We start from the raw sequence: 21291 nt of genomic DNA on the forward strand, positions 1-21291 counted from the left end.
AAAGTTTGTCTACCATCTTGTAGGATTGATTTCAAAGAACCTTCACTAAGATAGTGGTTCAATCGAAAGACACCATTATTTATGCATATGAGTGTCAAATTATTCGGTGACCTTTTAGAAATTCATTTTCTAAATTTTAAAAATGGCGGGGGATTGTTGGAAATTTTTTAAAATTTGTATGATGTACATACATGTAATTAATGTATATTCATTCATGTTTTTGATACATGTATAGTATTGTAAATGTTTCTAAAATATACATTCATTTATGAATATATTCATGTATGTGGGAATCCTTAAATGAAAGGATAGATTCATGTTTTGATCTTAGGATCATGAGATTATTGCACGTTATACCGAACAAATAAAATCTAAAGGAAAGTGATATCTATCACGATTTGAAACCAATTCTTATCACAATATTTGCCAGTTCATTGCACTATTTCCAACATTGCCACAGTACGGGTGATGAAAAGATTAATTCATCCATCGAAAGTAGTTGAAGGAGAATGGTATAGATGGTTAATATCTCTATTTATTTATTGAAAACATCATTTTAAACATCCCTTACATTTTGTTAAATAAAATTTTTTATCCTTCACTTTTAAAATATTAATTTTACGTCTCTAATAAATTCAAGTTAGTAAAATTTAGTTTCAATCTAAATTTTTTATTGCTTTTTTGCTTGAAAATCACCACATGACTCACATATAATCATTTTATGTATAAAAAGTTCAAATCCCACTTTTTTAATGGCAAAAATGATAATGAATTTGGTCAAATCCCATTTTTTTTTAAAGAAAATTAAGTATAGTTCAGGTTAGATTCTACTTCTTTTGGATAAAAAATGAATATAGATTGGATCACTTGTTTTACTACAAATGGGATCTAACCCATTGGTCTTCAAAAATATTACCACCTATGGGCCATATGATGGATTCAGAGTAAAAAATGGTTTAATACCTAGGTTAGGACAAAATTTTACTGACTTAATTTCATAAGAGATACAAAGTTATTATTTTAAAAGTGAAAGATAAAAAATTCATTTAGCTAAATGTAAGGGAAGTTTTGAACAATTTTTCCTTATTTATTTAAATTTTAGCAAATGGTTTAGTTGTTTCAACTACTAAGGCAATCTCATGGAATTATACATCATCTACAAGATATCAACAAATTAGGGTTAATCTCAATCAATCCCCTAAAGTATATCCCATTTTTCACTTTACCTCTTAATCTTTTTTACTCACTGTATCTCGTATTAGACAAAATTATCCCTTTATCATTATAAATTTTTTTTCTTTGTTTTTTTCTCTCTTTTGTATTTTTTTCTTTCCCTTTGTCCTTTCTTTATTTTCTCTGTCTCTTTGTTCTTTGTTTGCTTCTTCCTCTTTCCTAAAAGAAACTTCATTTAATGATTGAAACTGAAAACAAGAAATTGGAGAGATTTATATTTTCCTCAAATGATCACAAAATATTCAATCCCTTTCCCTAAAATATCTTCTTCTTCTTTTTTTTTCACTTTCAATTCTTTTGCCTTTGCCTCTGCACATTCTAGTTTCTCATTTTATTCTCAAGACAACATCACAAGATGAATTTGTGTCTTGATTAATGATCATTAATTGTAATTGTGACACATGTCATTATACAAAGATCGAAATTAGCTTTTGATACCTTTCAAGGATTCATCCAAAAATCCAATTACAAACTTCAGATAAAGTTTTTTTGTTGAGATGAAGTTTTTTGTTGGGAAGGATAGAAGATAAAAGAAAGAATGAAGAGCAAATGTAAAGGGTCAATGTTCCTCCAGTGCACCAAAAAAAAAAGAAGAGAAAAATAGTGAAAGGGTAATTTTGTCCTATAGAGGGTTAAATGATAAAATTTAAAAGTTAGAGGATAAAATGAGAAATGAGATATACCTTAAGCAAATTAATTGTAATTAACGCTACAAATTATCCATCAATCCAATTATCACTTCCACATATTAATGGCACGATTAGACCGCTTAACTTTCTGATAGAGAAAATTCTTGTATTGGCCGATCCACACCTGATTGGTGAAGTACATTGGTCTCTTTACAGCATTTTCTTATATCATATAGCGTTATCTAATCCGACTGACTCTGTGTTGAGATTGTTTAGTCTTGGTAAACAATGTTGCGGAAACTGAATTTTAATACCACAATAATTTTACCGTTAATTATCAAAATTACCCTTCAAGTCAACCATGCTTGTCCTAGATTAAAATCGACGAGAAAGGATAACACGGAAAAAGCATTGTAGCAACACTAACATTGTATCTATGACAATATCAGTAGCCGATAGTCCACGAATGAAATGGTGGATTGGATTCTCATGCTATTGCTGCGAATGGCCTTTATTTGTAAGTGGTGGCCTGGTGGGTATATGGGCAGAAGTCAAGGAGGGTAATATCAACATTCAATAATATGCTCATGTATTTGCAAGAATATTAACATGCTCAAATGGCGTGTAAATAAAAATCCAATAAAGCAAAGTGGAGATAAATCCAACAAAACAAACTCATTCTTGTTCCACTCAAATAAATAAACAAATCGAATTTATATGCAAGTTCAATTTCGTTAAATTCAACAGATAAGTAAAACAACCAACGGTCCTTTGGCCTGGTAATCACCACCAAAGACTTTAAATCTTGATTGGGTGGAAGGTCAAGGATTTAAACTTTACCTCTCATTAATGTGCCACTATATGTAGTTTCTTCTAAATTCATACGGATGTATAGTGCACCTGTCTGATCCAATGATGGTTCAGTTCTCGTCGATTTTTCTAGAATTCGTTGGATCTCTCTACCCCTAATGTAAGCTAGAGTAAGAGTAGGTTAGATTAACTGTTGCAGTCTAATATGAAAAAAGAGAGAGAGAGATAAAGTTAAACCATGTAGTATTCGGTTTGATTTCACTTCTTTAACCTCTATCCCTACTTACATCCAAATGGCTTCGAAAAATTACGTGCATATTTTGTGGTCAAAACAAGGCCTAACCTAATCTAATGAACTATTATTCTTAATTCTTTATTGTTAATGCACTTAGCTTAATATTTGGCACGTGTATCAAGCCACCAACTATGCCAACCTGCCAAGTCCAACAACTAATATTACCATTTATTGCGGAATTTACTATCCTTAAATGACTGCCTCTACCCTCAGCAACTGTAGATTCCCATCGTAAGATTAAGGGTACTTCGATAATTTCACGTGGCCAGTTTCTTCTTTAGGTTAATTGTTGTAGTAGTATTTATCATCAGTTATTAGTAATCAGTATCATCATCCGATTATTATAAAAATCCTAGCCCAGATTATTTTAGTATTATCAATCACAGATCCATAAAAAAAATATTACCAACCCATTGGAATAGTAAAGGGGAAAAGAAAAAGGCAAAAGCAAAGAGAGTAGAAGATAGTTCCAAGACAGTTCATTCTCTGTTTTTTTTTTTTTTTGGGGTAACTCCAACATCACTCTCCCAAATGTCACTTTCATTTTTGTCAGGTAAGTTAATGTTTCGACTTTCTTTAATCAAAATTCCATCTGGGGTAGTAATAGAATGTTCATACATAGCCACGTAGGATAGTGTCTAGTGTTAGTTTTAGCAATATTTTAAAGTATTTTATGCACATTGGTTTTTAGCACATTTTAAGAATATTTGGTTATTTGAAAGATTCTTGGTTAGGACAATGGCGATACTGAAAATTCAAGGCGGGTTTTTTTGTCTTTCATAGCTCTTTGGGATTTTGACCCTTTTGGATATGGGAAAGATACCCAACGAATCATACTTCTAGTACAGTGTCAGACCAGAAAGAATAAAGCTTTTAACTTTTTCATTCATTTCTGCATGCAAGTTTTGATGGTTATTTACATTCTCCATTGTATTAATTATGTGTCGAATCTTTACATTGTCAGCCAAAGATTTCATTGCAGATTCTTGGTAAACTTGGATTAGACCTGTTGTTGATCCTGTGTCTATGTAGTGTATGCACTTTTGTCTAAGTCAGAGTATTTATTGGGACTAGGCAGGAATAGGGCCAACTGTATTGCACCTATACTGCACTCTGATTGCACCATTTTGGAGGAAGTTTTTCTTGTGATAAATGCAGATCCATAAGGAAGATATCTTAAGTAGTACTACAATCTTTTCAAAAGAAAATAATAAATCTTAACTCGATTATTAACCATTTCTCATTGTTGCTATGCTAAATCACATTTTTGTCTTCAACGAGAACTGCTAATTTAACTGTTAGCTTGGAGCTGTTTACTTACAGAAAGCTTAGTTGACTGCATCAGATTAATGAATAAAAGATTTTAATACAAGTATCTATACACATGTAAAGATTAAGCATTATAATCACTATCTATTAGATAATCAGCCGAAATTGGATTCTGAAAAAGTTCCTTTATTAACTAGTATATCTTTTTGGCTAAAACAATCGCATTAATTAGGACTATAATTTTGTATATTCCTAAATATGAACTCTGACTAATTGTGAGGAGGGGCTGTTGCTACATAGGATAAAAAGTACCATTGCTGTTGCTTAAACAAAACTTAAAAAGGGGTAAGATTGAGTAGTATGTATCTACATTGTGAGTAAGCCAATATGGCCCGTCTCATATGTAAGGAGAGAAAGAGGACTATATCTTTTTTTTCTTTTTCTTTTTCTTTTTTTTTTGTATGTCTGGGTGCTTTATGGCCTGAAAGGGTCCGTCTTTTTTCTGGCTTTTCTGACTTTTGGACCTTCTGACGTTTCATAGGGTATTTCTGTTGAGTACATTCATTACTGTGTTAAGAATTCATGGTTTTGACAGCCTTGTTGCTGTACTTGTAGTATTCAATCTGTTACACTTGAGTTACTTCACTAGATGAGCTGGCTGTTTTGCAGCTCTTTATCATGTTTGTAAACTCTAGAGCTGGTGATCTCCTTGTCATTTCAATGCCTGTTCTTGGTGATTTTCTGTTCAGTTTCATGATTTGTCTTCTTGTTTGTTCCTTTGTCATATTCTATTTCTTGTCCCTGGTTTTCTCTATTCTTATTCTCATTCAGCATTTTGGCAGTATTATCATCTTTCAGTTTGTTCAAACGTAGTCTTTGGTCTTTACTTTTCCTTAGGTTGGCAACATGAGATGGGATTTTGTCTGTTTTCACAGCTGCCGGTTACATGGCGCACGTTTCTACTTCAGATTCCGCCTATTTTGTTGTTTTGTTTAATCTTTAACATATACATATACTCTGCATTGCAGTGTAAGAAGAGTAAGATGGTTGAACAGGGAGTCCTAGTGGATTTTGGTGGTGGGAAGAAGGCAATGGCTTCATCCTCCACTACCTCAAGAACATTGCCTTTACAGGCAAGACCTTCAGATTACCATCCATATCCACCTCCTATGGCTACATATGAGGAAGTTGTTGCCTCTCCTCAACTGTTCTGGGTGACTTTGGAGAAGCTACATGCTGCCATGGGAACCAAGTTCATGTCAGTCATCTATTTAAATTTCCTATAATTTCTGCTTCCTACATGTCTAGCTATTGGACTTTTTCCCTCTTGTCTAGCTTTCCAAGTTTTTTTTTTTTTTTTTTTTTTTTGGGTGGAGTTGTTTATGACTGCAATTTTGCGTGAACTATTTCTCCTTCTTGGAGGACCGTAACAATCAGCATTTGTGAAACAAAAAATATTTATGTACAAAAATATAAATCATCTTCATGGAGAGTTTAGTCTAGGGATTTTATGGCTGTATATTGCAGTTAACGAATCAACAACAAAAGATCAAGATACAAAGAAGTACAAGTCTATCTCAGCTCTAGATTATGAAGTTTATGGAATTCTTTGTACTTCCAATTTTGTTTTTAGTATTGACACAATGCTCATTGGCGTTTACTGATGTTTCATTCTAAAACGATATTATCAATGTCCTATACTAATGGGGAAATAAGATTGTGATCACTGGAGCATTAAACCTCTCATTCGTGCGTGCGTGTGTGTGCACGTGCGCATTTAGCATCCTAAAAGGATCTTTCATCCCAAGTAAAGGGAAATTATCTCAAAGGTTAACTTCTGTTCATGCCTCATATCTTATCATTTGACTTCATTTGATTTGCAATTTCATGATACGAATGTCCCAAAGTTTATGCAAGAAATGGCTGCTGTGCTCACATTCCAAGTTTTTCTGCTTTGATGGCTTATCACGGTGTACCTTTTGTTTTCTTGTTTTATGCAATATTGAGGTATCTTTTTATTTAGTGAATCAAACAATTGAGTGGGTAAAACCTGTACTGACAAATTGGTTTGTCATAACACATATACTCCGTAGTTGTTAAGTTCATTGTAGATGCTCTTTTGATTGTAAATTGGGAGTTCTAAATTCATTGGAGATATTAACTATGAGTATGTCCATAGATTATTACTTTGGCCCCTTATGCATTTTAGTTTAGAAAATTTTGGGTTCCATGCATTGGTAATTCTCGCTATTTATTGTCTCTTCTGCCTCTTTTCCTTTTTCGTTCACGGCTTACACGTGAATATTGAAGTCAATGTACTTTTGCTGTATCCACCTGTGTAACTTGGACGCTAGTTGATCGACCAAATTATCTTTTAACGGTGGTACTTTTTCTTCACTTCTCTTTCTTTTTCGTGCTCAAATTAATCTATACATTAATTGATCTCTAGTTTGTCAAATGGAATTTATCATTTCTAGAGCACTGAAGTTGAGAATACTACCATTGAATAGGAGGCTCATGTAACTTCTGTTTGTGGGTGCCCTGCATCCTTTGCAATCATTAGACATGACGTGAGTTATTTATTCATAAGGTTGAGTATTGCATTTGTTAGTACAACACTGAGCATAAAGATATTTATTTAGTGAACTACACATGGCATTTTAGAATTTTGGGAATGGAGAAAAGGATAAGCGCTAAAACTTATATCGAATAAGGTAAGTAACAATCAAACTTGATAATCAGCTGTGGATTTATTCTCTCAATTAATTAGAATTATTGGCCACAGACATGCCTCTATTTTTTACTTTTTGTGGAGGAACTAGCTATTCACAAAGATCTGAGATGTGACAATATGTTTTGGATAACTTCTATTGAAACTTCTTCCTACTAGCTAAGGTGTTTTTTAGATCTCTGCAGCATTTTTTCATGGTGTTAACTTCGCGTGGGCTAGATAGAGCAAAACGTTTGTCCCTGCTATTCTGTTGATAAAGTTTCAAACAGTTTACTGATTGAGGTAGTAGAACACATATTTAGGCCAGTTGGTCAGTGGAATAAAATACAAATGAAGAACTTTTGGTAGGAGGTGGATGATTAGATGTTCTGGTGCTTGTTTTCTGCAAGGCCCTGCTATGCTTTTATATATCTCCTTGCTGAAGTTCTTAATTGAAATAAATAGCTACTTCTGTTGCCAAGAACAAGTGTTCCACTAGTGTTGTAAAATGATGTTTTGAGATCTGACTTTCATCCATGCATTAGAAACTTTATTAATGCTCTTTCTTGATGGGGAATTACATTCCATTTTTTTATCTTTGTCCTAACTTTATGCATTTGAATCTTTTGAATACAATATTCTTTCAGGATCCCTACTGTTGCAGGTCGGGATTTAGATTTGCATCGACTTTTTGTTGAGGTGACTTCTCGTGGTGGTATTGCTAAGGTGAGTGGGCACAGTTGCATTTACTTGACTTTTAACTTGAACAATTTTTTTGGCCTCTGTGTCCTCAAAAGTTTTGTATTCTTCAGTTCAAGATTATGGTTTTAGTCGGAGATGGATGGGGGGCCGGCTAGTGGGAGAGCCAGAACTGGCGAAAATTGGGTATTTTCGAAGCTGTTTAACCTTGACTCTGAGCCTTGCTCTATACATCACCATGGTTGGATAGCAACTTGAACAGATATTCTTGAGAGGTCTAAAGCAGCCCATGATTGTATCATAGTTATAGTTTTAACAATGGCTTGATGTGCCACCATGGACTCCATGAGATTTTCCTTCAATTGTGGTGACATTGCTTTTGATGTTATTCAACTGAGATTTAGCTTTTTCTTTTTGGTGTCTTATTGGGATTCTGTTCTTTCTTTGGTTTCAGTTTCTGCTTTGCAAGGCCCATTTTGTTTTTCTTAAAGCTGAGGTTTTACAAATCTTCTGATAAAGTTAAATCTATCAAAATCACGTTTTTGAAATCTCAGTAGCCAGAGTTTTGTTTGAAAATTCCGTCCTTCAGGAATTTTTTTTCTCTGCTTGTGTGTCCTTGAAACTTCCTTTTCAGAATCAACTACACTTTTTAGATTAGTACTTGGAGACACACTGTGAAGTTTCTCGTAATTGGTGGGACCATGGAGGGTATGTTATTGGTGCCCATGTCCCCCTTGTATATGCATTTGATTTGCTCTTCAATTACAGGCAATTATGTAGCCAAGTTGATCAGTCTTTGTACCTGAAGATTTGAAAAATCAATGACATACTCTTTTCTGGATGAAGCTTTGGAATTATATGGCCATGACTGGGCTGCTAAGTGGGCATTCTTGTTAATTTATGTTCCTTCTTGATGTGGTTACATCTCTTTTTTGTAATTTGGAAATAACAAGTATGCACCTTATACTGCAGAAAGAGGTCTGATCTTAGAACCTTTGACTTTAGAACTGCAGCTTTGAACATCAAATGCACACCTTTGAGCATCATGATTAAATCAATTTTTTTGACTAAAAATGTTATGAGTTACTTAGGATGCTTATGCAGAAGCTAGAAGATGTGGATAAGAACACTTCTGTTGAATGTTGATTGCAATCTTTATTGTAGTTTTGATTTTCTTTCTTGCTTTCTGCTTAGCCAGAGTGTTGCTGAGTATAGATTCTGATACTTACGCTATCTTATTTTACTATCTTGTGACTGTTGTGTCTGTATGCACGTTAGCATCTTTGTGCATCTTCATGCTGCAGGTCCTTAAGTGCTTGTGTTAATTGTGAACTGGAGGTCAGTCAAGCACAAGAGTTACAATTTCAACACATTTTAATGCTAAGCTTGTCCTGCTCTTTTTCCTTTTGAGTTTGCATCTATGACTTCATTTGTCTAAACAACTGAATTTACAGATTCTCCAGGAGAGAAAGTGGAAAGATGTAATTGGTGTTTTCAGCTTTCCATCTTCAGCAACTAATGCTTCTTTTGTTCTTCGGAAGTATTATTTTTCACTGCTACTACACTATGAACAAATTTACTTTTTTAAGGCTGAGGGTTGGACATCTGGTGCGTGTTGATTCTTGAAACTTTGCCATCATTCTCTCCACTTTTATGTATGTGTGTGGACAATTTACATATATTTAGACAATCTTCCTCCAGATGCTTCACATAGTTCTTCGTCTCCAATTACACCTCTGCCGCGTGAATTAACTAAAACCACGCAGTCATCACTTGTAAACCAAGCAGGCATGCAACAAGCAAGGGTGGTAGAATCTGCAAAGCTGTTACCTGAAGGTTGTGTTTAGCTCCCTTTTCTCTTCGTCTTATTTTTAGTTTTCTTACCCTGATATAATTGCTAATGGATCTAACTACAACAGTATATCTTCAGCAGCATTTTTTTGGCAGTCATACTTAAATCTCTATATTGTATGAGCTAGCAAATGTAGCATACACGTTCAAGTATTAGAAACTAGCAACCTTGTATAATAATTATCTGAACGCCATTCAAGCAACATCTAGATGCATATGGAACCTTGGGGATGGCTAATATTTTTGGAAGCACCAATGCCCTTTCGCATCCAACATTTTCAATGAAAGCATATGTAAAGTGCTCGCTCATTGTTTGTTATGATAGGGTAACTCATGAATGGACAGAATATACCCTAGTTTTTTATTGCAATGAGAAATGTTTTCAGACACTTGTAGTTTTTGACGATTTTGTAAGTTTAATATGTCAAAGAAACATTTTGGTCTGCCAAGGGCTACATTCTTCTGGTTTCCACACCAGAATTAGAGAATGATGATTTTGTCATCTCAAGTGAAAGCCGAATAGACAGCTAAGAGATTGAGATACTTTGAATTTTGGTCTTGAAAAAGTGGAGAAGGTTAGCCTTGGTTTCTTTAAATGCTGTGCTTACATGATGAAGACATGTGATGTACACGTTTCTACCCAAACTTTGGAGTCCTGATTTCTTTGGCTTACTTGTGCGATAATCTTCCATGTATTTGTTTGAGTTTATTGTCAATACTTTTTATTGCTGATATAGCTGTTCCAATAGATGCAGAAAACATATAAAAATGACCAATCTTGGTGCTTGCAGCATGTCCAGCACTATCAATGGGTTCCGAAGTGCATGGGGTTATCGATGGAAAGTTTGAAAGTGGATATCTTATAACTGTGAAAATTGGCTCAGAGGAACTGAAAGGTGTCCTTTATCAGGCTCCTTTTAAGTCTGCTCACCAGAAATTTCAACATCAAAATACTCAGCAATGCCAAAGGGCATCTGGCAGTAAAACTAAAAGTCCGTCGGTAGCATTAGGGATAGCCCGTCGCAGGCGTAGGAAGAAATCTGAAATCAAGAAAAGGGATCCAGCCCATCCAAAGCCTAATAGAAGTGGATATAACTTTTTCTTTGCAGAGCAGCATGCCAGACTAAAACCACTTTATCCAGGAAAAGATCGGGAGATCAGTAAGATGATTGGTGATTCATGGAACAAACTAAATGACTCTGAAAAGGCTGTAAGCATCAACTTGTCCTACTTCCTTAGTTGCAATCTTCTCTATATGTTGTCAATTAGCTCCAATATTATGTGATGTGCAGGTCTATCAAGAAAAAGCTGTCAGGGACAAAGAAAGATACAGAATAGAGATGGAAGGATATAGAGAAAGACTTAGGACAGGGCAGACTTTAGGTGGTGCAACTCCAAATCTACAACAGTCCCTTGATCCACATGTGAGTACTGCTTTGGACGTGAACCAGATACTTCAAACCAATGATGCATGCTCACCTTACTTGCGTGAGAAAGCAACAATTTCAAATAGTAATGGCAAAAATAACCTACAGCTGAGTAAAGGGCAGACCATTACTGATGCAGTTGTCATGCAACAGCAGAACCTTAGGCCAGATCTCAACTTGATGGACCTGGACAAGAATTTTCAAATGGAGGATGCACCTTATATTCCTGAGAAAGACGTAAGTAGTGACAGTGGAAAGAGAAATGTTGAGGGTCATCATCAAATCATGGAAAAGGGTGCAGAAATGGACGTGCTCTGCAGAGCAGAAAGTGCTCAAAGAAAGGCGTCTGAGGAGATTATGGCTGATGAAGAAGGAACTAAAATCCAGAAGAGGACCGACGTTGATGCAGAAGAGCATAAGTTGTGCAGTGGAGATATTGCTGTAGAGATTGATAAAGCAGGATTAGCTACTAGTGAAGAAGTTCCAGTCTCAATGCAGGAGAGCATGCCCGCTCCTGATGCAGGGATCTAGGTCCTACGCAAGGAAGCTGGAAAATCAGTTTCTAGTCAATAGATTTCTCATACATCATTCAAGTCATTATCCAATGATGAGCAGTGTAGTTCTAGGTGTTGTAGATTTTCATCATCATATCTGATCCTGGAAATTCTTCTCTCAATCCAGAACTAATTATTAGCAAAAAGTAGAATGCAAGACTCCCTGTTCATCAACCTGTCTTAGTTTGGACATGCACATTGGGCTGGACTTGAAATTACTTGGTATATCTTTTGGTATGTTTAATGCTATATATCTTTTCTAGACCTCTATCATATTCAATGCTTCCATCTTCAGCTTAGTTATCATTGGCTTGCATTTTCTTGTACAATCGCATATGGAAATATTGAATCTGGCACCTTTCATATTTAGGTCAATTTCTTTACCAACTCAAAGAAGAACAGAATTTAGTGTTGGTGAAGAAATGAAAAATAACATTCCAAAGGCACTTCCATAAGGGCCATTTAAATTCAGCTTCTGATGCTACTGTAATAAGCCATATCACCAATGACAACTGCAATGTCCGAGTAAGAAGATCTCAAGAGAAATATGGACATGGCTTTAACCTGAAACTTTGATCATTGTAAAAGATTGTATGGATAAGTAACTTCCCTACATTTGAGGTGCTATACAACAAATCAAGAGAGACAGTTCCTTTTACGTACAAAACAAGTAATGGTCCACACTCAATAAGGGGTAAATGCCATCCTAAGAATCTAATCCCACAAATAAGAATCTGACCTGATTCATAATTATGGTAAAACCGAAGATTTTAACATTTTTAGTGATGAGAAATTTTTTTTTTAGCTAGCAAGTTTGAAGATGATAGCCTAGTCTTTTTCAATTCCTTTAACAGACAAAATTCTTAGTGCCAATATGAAGACTTAAGAGAATGAGGTGATGGAAATTAAAAGTCTGTCTTTATATTTGAGGTTCTACCTAAGAGAATTTACCTGAAATTTTCTAATGTTCCATTGATTGAAATATTTTTTTTTCTTTGCATTACGAAGAAATGTAAAAAGGAGATCCCTATAATCTTAAGTTTTTTTCCATCTTTCTTTTTTTTTCCTAGTAGTATAATTAATTAAGAAGCCAGTGAGGTCAAAAGCTTGAAAATGTCTGCTTATGCAACACTAAAACGTACTGAATTGTTTTAACAGTTTTATTTAGCATTTTAATAGTCGGCGTCCTTAGACTTAATTGAACATATTTGCAAGAATTTTCCCAGAAAGACACTGAAAAATGCATTACTTCGCCATTAACTCATTAAAGCAAAATTTTACTGGTATCAAACATAAAACTTGGGAATATTCACACACACACACAAACACATACATATATATATATATAATTTCGTGAAGGTCAAGTAATGAGGAAGAGTACCGTGACTTCAAGAATTCATGCATGGATTGCTAAAGAAAAATACTTGATTATCTCTTGAGCAGGGCCTTGTATGGATTGTAGTTTTTCAAAAAAAAAATATTTACGTTTTTCGTGATTACATTTTTCAATCATCTTTTTATCTTATACATATATATATCATATTGTTACAATATAATTTCCTACAAAAACTCTGAGACCTAACAATTTAGCAATTTTTAATACTCAACGACAAGCTAGCAATACTTGATTATCTGTTAGAAAATTTTCAATAGTTTTGGTGTATTTGCGTAGATGAAGTGTTCAAATGAGGAGATTAGATAAAGGTCAAAAACCCGACAAGGACTTCTGGGATTATAAATTGAAAGCCGCTGACTCAATGCAGAACTCAATGCAGATTTGGTTCCTAGATAATTAGAAAAAAAAAATTAAAGATAATTAACTTTGCTGTTCTTTACGTACTTATCCTCACTAATTTGCTCCCTTTAATGTAATTAATCAAAATCAAAACAGCAGAAAAGCCCTTTACAAAAAAAAAATAGAAAAAAAAAAGTCTTATGGAAAAAATGAACTCTAACTACAGTGATACATTTTACCCAATTATATGCCCTTTTCTGGAACAAAATAATTAGCTTCGGTTCTTTTGTTTACAAATTTAAGCTCACAAATTTCATCCCCATAATTAATTAATCAAAGTTATTCTAAAAGAAAAGTCCCCTCTAAGAAAAGAAAAAGAAAAAAAGAAAGAAAGAAAAGTTGTTTTTGTTATAGTCAAAGAAGCAAAAAAAAAAAAAAATGTAACCAATCCTAATTCTGTAAATAAAATTTTTAAAAATAAATGTCCATCCTCTAGAGTAGAATATTAGAGTTACTTTAATAGTTTGCGTCAAATTTTCAAAAGAAAAGAGTATTCATTTTAACACAGGATGAGATTTTGACAAATTCATTTTATTAACTGTACCATTCATTTAGGCATTCATGTATGTCATTGAGTTACTAAATCACACTCACAAGTTAATTCCCACACATCAAATACTTCTGCTTTTGTGAAAGAGCATTTCAAATATATATGTCAAAGTCTATCCACGCACGAATATTTTTTGTAGATCAAGTTATTAAGCACCAGAAAAAAAAAAAAAGAGACTAGTTATTTATTAAGCCAAGGCCCTTAGATTTTCTTTGTTGATACACATATTCATCACCCAAATTGATCAAATTCTGCTACATAGGAACAGTGAATTACTACAAAATCAGGTCTCAGGGAAATAAGTGCTTCCAAAGTGGAAGCTTGTGAAGGTCTAAAATGTGTATAATCAACCCTATTTTGCTTGAATTCTGGATTAGAATTTTCAGCATGGTAAATTCAGACATATCATTAGGGTAACCATCATATTTTGTTTCTCTAAACATCTGAAAGCACTTCACTCTTTTAAAGTTAGCTGTTTGATGGGATTTGGGCACGTACGCTATCAGGACTAGAAGCATGTAGCATGATTATGCATGGGAATATCTCAGGAAGGAGTGGGAATGGTGGCAGATTACAAGAAACAACTCGACTATTAAGCCCCCATTTCTTTGAAGTTGATGTCCTGGAACAAATAAAGAAGATTACCCACCTGGGGCAATTCTCTGAAGACTACAGATTATACTTGGGCATACAAGTTTTTCCTTTTCTTTGGTAGGAAAATTTCTGTACTGCCCACTTTGGCAAGTTGGGTAAAATGCATTACAATGTCATGTCCTAGCAGATATTGCTTCTGTACCTTATATAGGACCACTTTAGAGCGTAGCCTCTCTCCTTCCATTGTATTGCACTAGCAAGAGAAAAAAGCATTCAACAAATAAGCATGGATTTCTGTGAAATCAATTACGCCTATGGATTTACTGCAGCTGATTGGCAAAGCAAATAAGGAGATATTGAAAGCAAATTATTCCATGATATCTCCATTTTATTATAACTCAAAAGACACATGGTATGGGATGGAAGAACAGATGGAATAATAGCAGCAATAGTTACAGAAACTGCCTTGGCATTTTTGTCCCATACATAGACGTAGATTCCTATAATGTCTGTCTTTTATCCAAGGGACCACATTCTTGAAGATCTATTAATCTTGATAGAGTTTGAGAATAATGAAAAGTTACCACCACAAAAAGTGCTGTAGCACATGAGTTTCTCCACCACTCCCTCCCCGGTCCTCACAAGAAGAGAGATTAAAAGAAAGATAAGTAAAAGAGAGATTAAAATAGAGGTAAGTAATAGCACTGGTGTTCATCAGAGATAAAAACAGAAGAAACTCGTAGATCTATGAGAAGAATAGATTGTGAGACATTTAAACTTGTGTATTGAGTAAAGAAGAAACAAAACAATCTGCCTGTTTAAATACATTCAGACGTGGTTGAAACATACACAACTATGGAAAAAAGTCATGAATCAGGCACAAGAAGTGCATCCCAGATTGTATCCATATCCAGGGATGGCATTCTACTTAATTGAACAGCTTCAGTATCTACCAAACTTTCTTGGCTCTTCTTGATATCAATCATCTCACCAGATTCAATTTTGCAACCCAAGTCCAGTGGCCACTCCTTTATGGCAGGAACTTGAATATTCAAGCTTTTGAATCTTGAGTTCTCATGCAAGACTGATTTCGGCTGAGATATTGGTAACTCGGTAGACTTCTTTGTAGCAGGCAGGCCTTGTGATATTGCTTGCAGTTTGGCTTCCAGAAGGGCTGCAGTACTACAGCTGATGGAATTAGCCTTAAATTGGTGTTTCAGGTCCGGAAAGTTCATATGTGCATAATCGCCCCTCAACATGTAGGCAGCTGTATCATAAGCAAAAGCAGCTTCTTCTGCTGTATCAAATGTTCCCAACCACACCCTTGTCCTGTTTCGCGGTAATCTTATTTCTGCAACCCATTTTCCCCAGTGCCTTTGCCTCACTCCTCTGAAAAGCTTTCCTGGAGATGATATTGATGATAAAGAAGTCTTCTGATTGCCATTTTGGATTCTTCTGCCCGTGAATTTCATCGGTGTTGTTTTGGTGGTACTGAGCCAGTAGTCACTAAAGCCTTTGGAGGAGTTATTTGTGATATTCTGACTGATTTTCAGCCATGGCAGAAGCTGGCTTTTCCCCATTTCAGAGATGGGGAATAAAGGGTTTTGAGAACATAGCTGCATCGGCTCACGCTTCTGGCTCTTTCCAAGAGATTCTGTCGCTTTTCTGGATACATCCATTAATGATGGTTCTTGCAAAAACAAACCTAAGTTTGGGAACTTTGAAGGAGGTGAGGGACATGGTTCACGTAATTGAGCTTCATTTATTGCAGGGAAGGATTCAAGGAAATTCAACGGAATGTGGCTTCCTGTATTTTGAGCAGAAGAAGATCCACTGAAGTTGTCAAATGTTGCTGATCCAGAGAGCAATGAATGTGCATCATAACCCTTGAGCATGTCTTTTTGCTCGGAAAATTCTGAGAATTTAATACTGTTCATGTTGGAAGCAGAAGCCTCTTCTATTGAAGAACTGGACTCAGGACTCGAAATCAATCTGTCCAGTGAAGCTGATGATGATTTTGCATTACATCCGCCACCGGAGTCGATGCAAAAACTCTCATTCAGGCCACCTGAAATACAATTAGGATCCATGAGAAAACGTGATCCTTCAGGCGTTACCGTAAAAAGAGCTGGCAATTCCTTCTGCATGAAGGGTTTTCAATTTAGGAAAACTGATTCTGCAAGAAAAAGGTGTATTGAGGAAAACTGAGAACTAGAAATGAAACTAATGCTGTTGGCAGAAGCCAGGTATATATATTAGGCCTTGCGCTAGGTCATTTTATGTCATCACAGGTATCTTTCAGGCCATATTAAAATATTGCAGAACCTGCTTTTGTGTCAATGCTACCAGGTTCTCTTCCAGTTGGGATCTGTTTCTAAAGAGGAAAAGCTTCTTGCCCTCAAATACTACCAAATTCGTGCTTCCCATTTCCAATATTCTGTTTAGGAACCAATCAAAGCATGACAATTAATGTTTTCTAGTCATGCCTGTCTTTCAAGATTACCTGCAAGATGGATGCATATTCTTCTTGATGGTGACCGCAAGAACATTAGACCCTTAACTTTATTTTATTGGCATTATTCATTGATACCTTTATTTATTACTTATGATGTGATAATTCAACATCGCAAGATACATAATCCCTTTTACTCTCTTATGAGAGTAAAATGGTATTGACTTGTTATTTATAATCATATAATTGATTACTGTTAGATTAACGTATGTTCAGTGTGACACCCTTAATTGTTTCTAATTTCTGCATTATGACTTGTATGTGCTTAACCACTATTGGCCTCATCAAATGATTGACTCCAAATTTACAAGTATTTTCAAGGAAAACTACATAGTAATGGAGTTACCATAAGTTGAATTGAAAACCTTATCGTCAACATCATCATTATCTAGGAAAAGGCCTCAAAAGAATTCTTTTTAAATGAGTTTTGCATCACAAGTTTTAGGAAATCATGGCTGTCCTTTTTAGATCTAGTGCAGGAAGAATTTGGCAAAGCCATCATCCCAACAAGTATACCTTATTTGGCCTTTTTTCTTCTGGCATCTCTACGTGTCCTTTGAGATGAGCCTGGAGACGCTTTCACCAACTGATCAATTTCAAACAAGAAAAGTCCAGAAATCAAAAGAAACTTATGAATGGTCCTTTTCACTTCCAAACTTGAGCCAAAATATGGTTAGTACACACTAAAAATTTGGTACTCTACCCATTTGCCAATTAACTATCATGTCTGTTTTGAACTTTTGTATGTGTGTGTATGAGAGAGGTTCCTTTAAGCCCTTTATTACCCTTTTGTGATTTCTCAAGTTATTCCAAGGGCTACCATAATTTCCAGTAGTGCAATTGCCCAAAACAATGTTATTTTAAGGAGGTTGCACATGGTGAAGGCTGGTCTAATTCTAATTTTGTGCATAGATTATTGATTATTAATACTTAAGCAGACATGAGCCCATGTTTTCAAAAAGTTGCTCTTACCTTTATTTTGCAATTCTCTTTCCTAATCAAAACACGCTTCTTTATTCCTTCTCTAGTCTTGGACCTCAAATTGAAGAAGACAGGTAGGAGGAATTTAACCAGAATTGGCTACAAATACATTGCTTTTAGTTTCAAAAGGAAAAAAAGTACTTAGGCATGTGATTAGTAGAACTAGCTTGACCAGGCAGACAAAATGAGAAATCATGTGCCCATCAAAGAATTTAGCTAAATAAAGAAAACTAATCATTTAAAAAGCCTGACTATACCAACTGTATGAGCAATGAATATATGCTTCCCATTATCATTCAGTTTCTCCACTCAGAAGAAAAGCATTTTGTCTGGTTTTTTTAAGCTTTTTCATCAATTTCAGCAGTTATCTTTGCCTAATATTTGGACATTCTTCCGTGTTTCCGTGTGTGTGCCACCTCCCTTTGGGCATATGTTTCAAGACATTCACGCAAATTTTGCCATTACCAATTCCCAAGAATTCATCAATGCTACTATTTGGATTCCCAAAAATTTATCGTAGTTTGTTTGAAAATTCCCAAGAATTCATCAATGGGTTCCTTCAAATTCCTTGAAATGCTCCTAAAAAATACACTTGTTTCATTGTGACGAAAGCTTTTCTTAAAAAAAAAAAAAGCCGAGTTTAATTAGAGTCTTCATATTTTGAGAGCAAGTCAAGAATACTAAAAAGATGTTAATTCAAAAATTAACGAGTACAACTACATGCCCTTTTGAGTTCTCAATTTTTTCAATTGAAGACCTAATTCTATAAGAGTAAAAGTGAGGAAAAACACTATATCTATGCCTTGTTAGAAAGATGCAAGTCATGTGAACTTGTACCATAACAATTGAAATAATTGAGAGAGTCAGAATTCTGACAAACGAATACCCTTACCAGTGATATGTTTAGTGCCGCAGGGAATGAAGGGTCTCTAAAAATTTCATAGAAAATTGTACACAACAATAGAGATACCCTAAACAAATGTACACACTAAAATAGCCAATGTAAAATAACTACTATAACTTTTGGTACAAAACTTCCCAAAATGGTAATATATTGCTGATGTTTCATACTAGTAATTAATTTAAATTTTTACATTTGTTGTGTTGGCGTATAATTTATTGTACTTGTATACACATTGTAAATTACCATTAGGGATGAAGCATCTCTACAAATGTCATAGTGAATTGTACACAATAATGTATACCCTAGACAAATGTACACTTTGATATAGTCAATGTAAAACAGCTACAACTTTTGGTATAATAACTCCTGTTTTGTTGATGTATAAATTTGTTGCACTAGTGTAAACCTTCTGTTGTAAAGTATATGGTAGCTGAAAATTGTATGTAGAAGGATCTCACCCTACCTTTGGCAACTTGAAAGATGTTGGCTTCTCAAAGCCTCAAAGTTGCCTACAAAAGCCTTGACTTTAAAGAAAATTGTGATTTAGAATAAACACATTGTTTCTTTTGGCAGCTTAAGCTGACCATGAAATGAAACTACAAAACAACAGGTGCATGTCTGGTGCAACCTGCCAACCACTTTAGCTTTTGACTAGATAACTTCACCTTTCATTTTCCCCTCTAATTCTTTTAAAGGATTCAACTTTTGTTCTTGGAAGATTGTCCTTCCATGGACAAACTGAGTTCAGTTGTGTATCAATGGAACCAGTTACAAAGTCCTAGGCAACACAGATCAATGCATAATATTCTGCCATGACCCACATAAAGTTAAAGATAAGAAAACCACTCAAAGAAGAAAATGGTACAAAGGTGAAATGATGCATCCGTATGGAATCCTTCTCCTTCAATGGATTCTTACTCTAATTCTACACACTTCTCCAATCTCCATCTTTTCGACACATATGAGCTTGAGTTGGACAAGAATCTTTGTCTAAGTTTGTTGATTGTTGTATCCATTTTCTTTACGAAAATGTTTTGACTCGCCAACTAACTTGTTCAGTATGTATGATGGTTTAATTGACTATGTTTTATCGGCATTTGTAATTATTGCTCTCATGACATTTTGCACTATAAATTCTTATCAGCCCCTTTAATTCTACAGAAAGATTTCCATATCTCCACCTCTATGTAGAAATTAGTCTTTATTTTTGGATGAGTTTCTTTTCTTTTTTTTCTTGTGGGGACGAAATTTTATAATCCTTAGCTGAATTTGAGTTTCTGCAGTTTCCTACATAAATTTTTTAAACTTGGATATTATTGAATGTTTCTGGATAGAAGATTATTTGAAATTTTTTTTCTGAAATAACAATTTTACTATCTCTTGCAATGTAATATATGTGACATAAGAAGATGATCGGAAAAATAAAAAATATATTTAAAAAATGCATATATGATACAGACAAAAACATTTTCCAAAAAATGCACAATGGTGTTTTTCCATCACAATGAGGATATGATCATTATCTCCATTACAATGAGGATGAATAATCTCATTAAATCTAAAACGACAAAGAAATTACTAGTCAATTATTGGCAAGAAACATAATGCTGTCCTAAAAAAGACATGATATGGCAAAACTTCTCTATAGAGACTTTATGAATATATACAAATCATGATCAAGTGCCTTGGGGTAAATCCCTATAAACTTGTATAGTTAAACTGGGAATACGTAGACATCCAGCAAACTTTTTGGAAGGATTGATTTAAAAAAACTTATCCCTTTGTGTGAAAACTATGTTGTACTTACTCATCTCCTCATCAGCATATCATGACTTCCACCACTGTTGGCATAATTATGATTATGACCTCGTTCACTTTATACTTGTTTACAACTAATTAATTAAGATTATCAACACCACTGCTGTTAACACCATCATCTACCTAGTATTAGTGTAAGCAAATAAATTGGAGAACCAATCATTTTTGTGTAAATTGTGGGGACTGATGAGGAAGAAAACGGTTAGTTGAAGGAAGCAAGAGTCCGAGAAATTAAAGAATAGTCGGCTGACGAATCGCGCAAGTCCAAGTGTCAAAGATTCATGGTTCATTCTTTCATGACGACTAATCGTTTTCAACTATATTATATTATAAGGACGATTTGAGCTTTTACTCTAATATATATATATAATTATTGAATACATAAATATAGATTAAGACAATAACAAAGTTTCTTTGTCCTAATTCATTCATCTGACATGTGAATCGTAGGATAATTTTGTTTAATACAACCATGTCTCCCTAGATTAATGACTGCAGCTCTTGCTTAGTTATAAACTAAACTGTAACCATCCACAACAACTCCATTACAAGAAGTAATTGCTTATATATTTATTCATTTGACTTTGTTTAATTTTCCTTGTTTTTTGGTTCTTTCTCTTCAGATTTAGTAGTTATCTCGCGTGCTAATGGCCACATTAA

General features: G+C 34.6%; 2 protein-coding genes across 2 annotated transcripts; one reads left to right on the forward strand and one right to left on the reverse strand.

Annotated features, from left to right (window-relative positions):
• The first annotated feature begins 3307 nt into the window (after positions 1 to 3307).
• Positions 3308 to 11750, forward strand: LOC140038943 (high mobility group B protein 15-like). Its single transcript, XM_072084619.1, has 7 exons — positions 3308 to 3520; positions 5265 to 5494; positions 7594 to 7672; positions 9100 to 9253; positions 9347 to 9481; positions 10288 to 10706; positions 10789 to 11750. The coding sequence occupies exons 2-7, from the start codon at positions 5280 to 5282 to the stop codon at positions 11452 to 11454; spliced, it is 1668 nt and encodes a 555-aa protein (XP_071940720.1). The 5' UTR covers positions 3308 to 3520; positions 5265 to 5279; the 3' UTR covers positions 11455 to 11750.
• A 3427-nt stretch (positions 11751 to 15177) lies between these two features.
• LOC140038944 (ethylene-responsive transcription factor ERF062-like) lies at positions 15178 to 16856 on the reverse strand. Its single transcript, XM_072084620.1, has one exon. It carries the CDS (start codon positions 16561 to 16563, stop codon positions 15283 to 15285), a length of 1281 nt encoding a protein of 426 aa, XP_071940721.1. The 5' UTR covers positions 16564 to 16856; the 3' UTR covers positions 15178 to 15282.
• Between the last annotated feature and the right edge of the window lie 4435 nt (positions 16857 to 21291).

This window comes from Coffea arabica, chromosome 3e (assembly GCF_036785885.1).
Source record: "Coffea arabica cultivar ET-39 chromosome 3e, Coffea Arabica ET-39 HiFi, whole genome shotgun sequence".
In the NCBI taxonomy this organism is placed as follows: domain Eukaryota; kingdom Viridiplantae; phylum Streptophyta; class Magnoliopsida; order Gentianales; family Rubiaceae; genus Coffea; species Coffea arabica.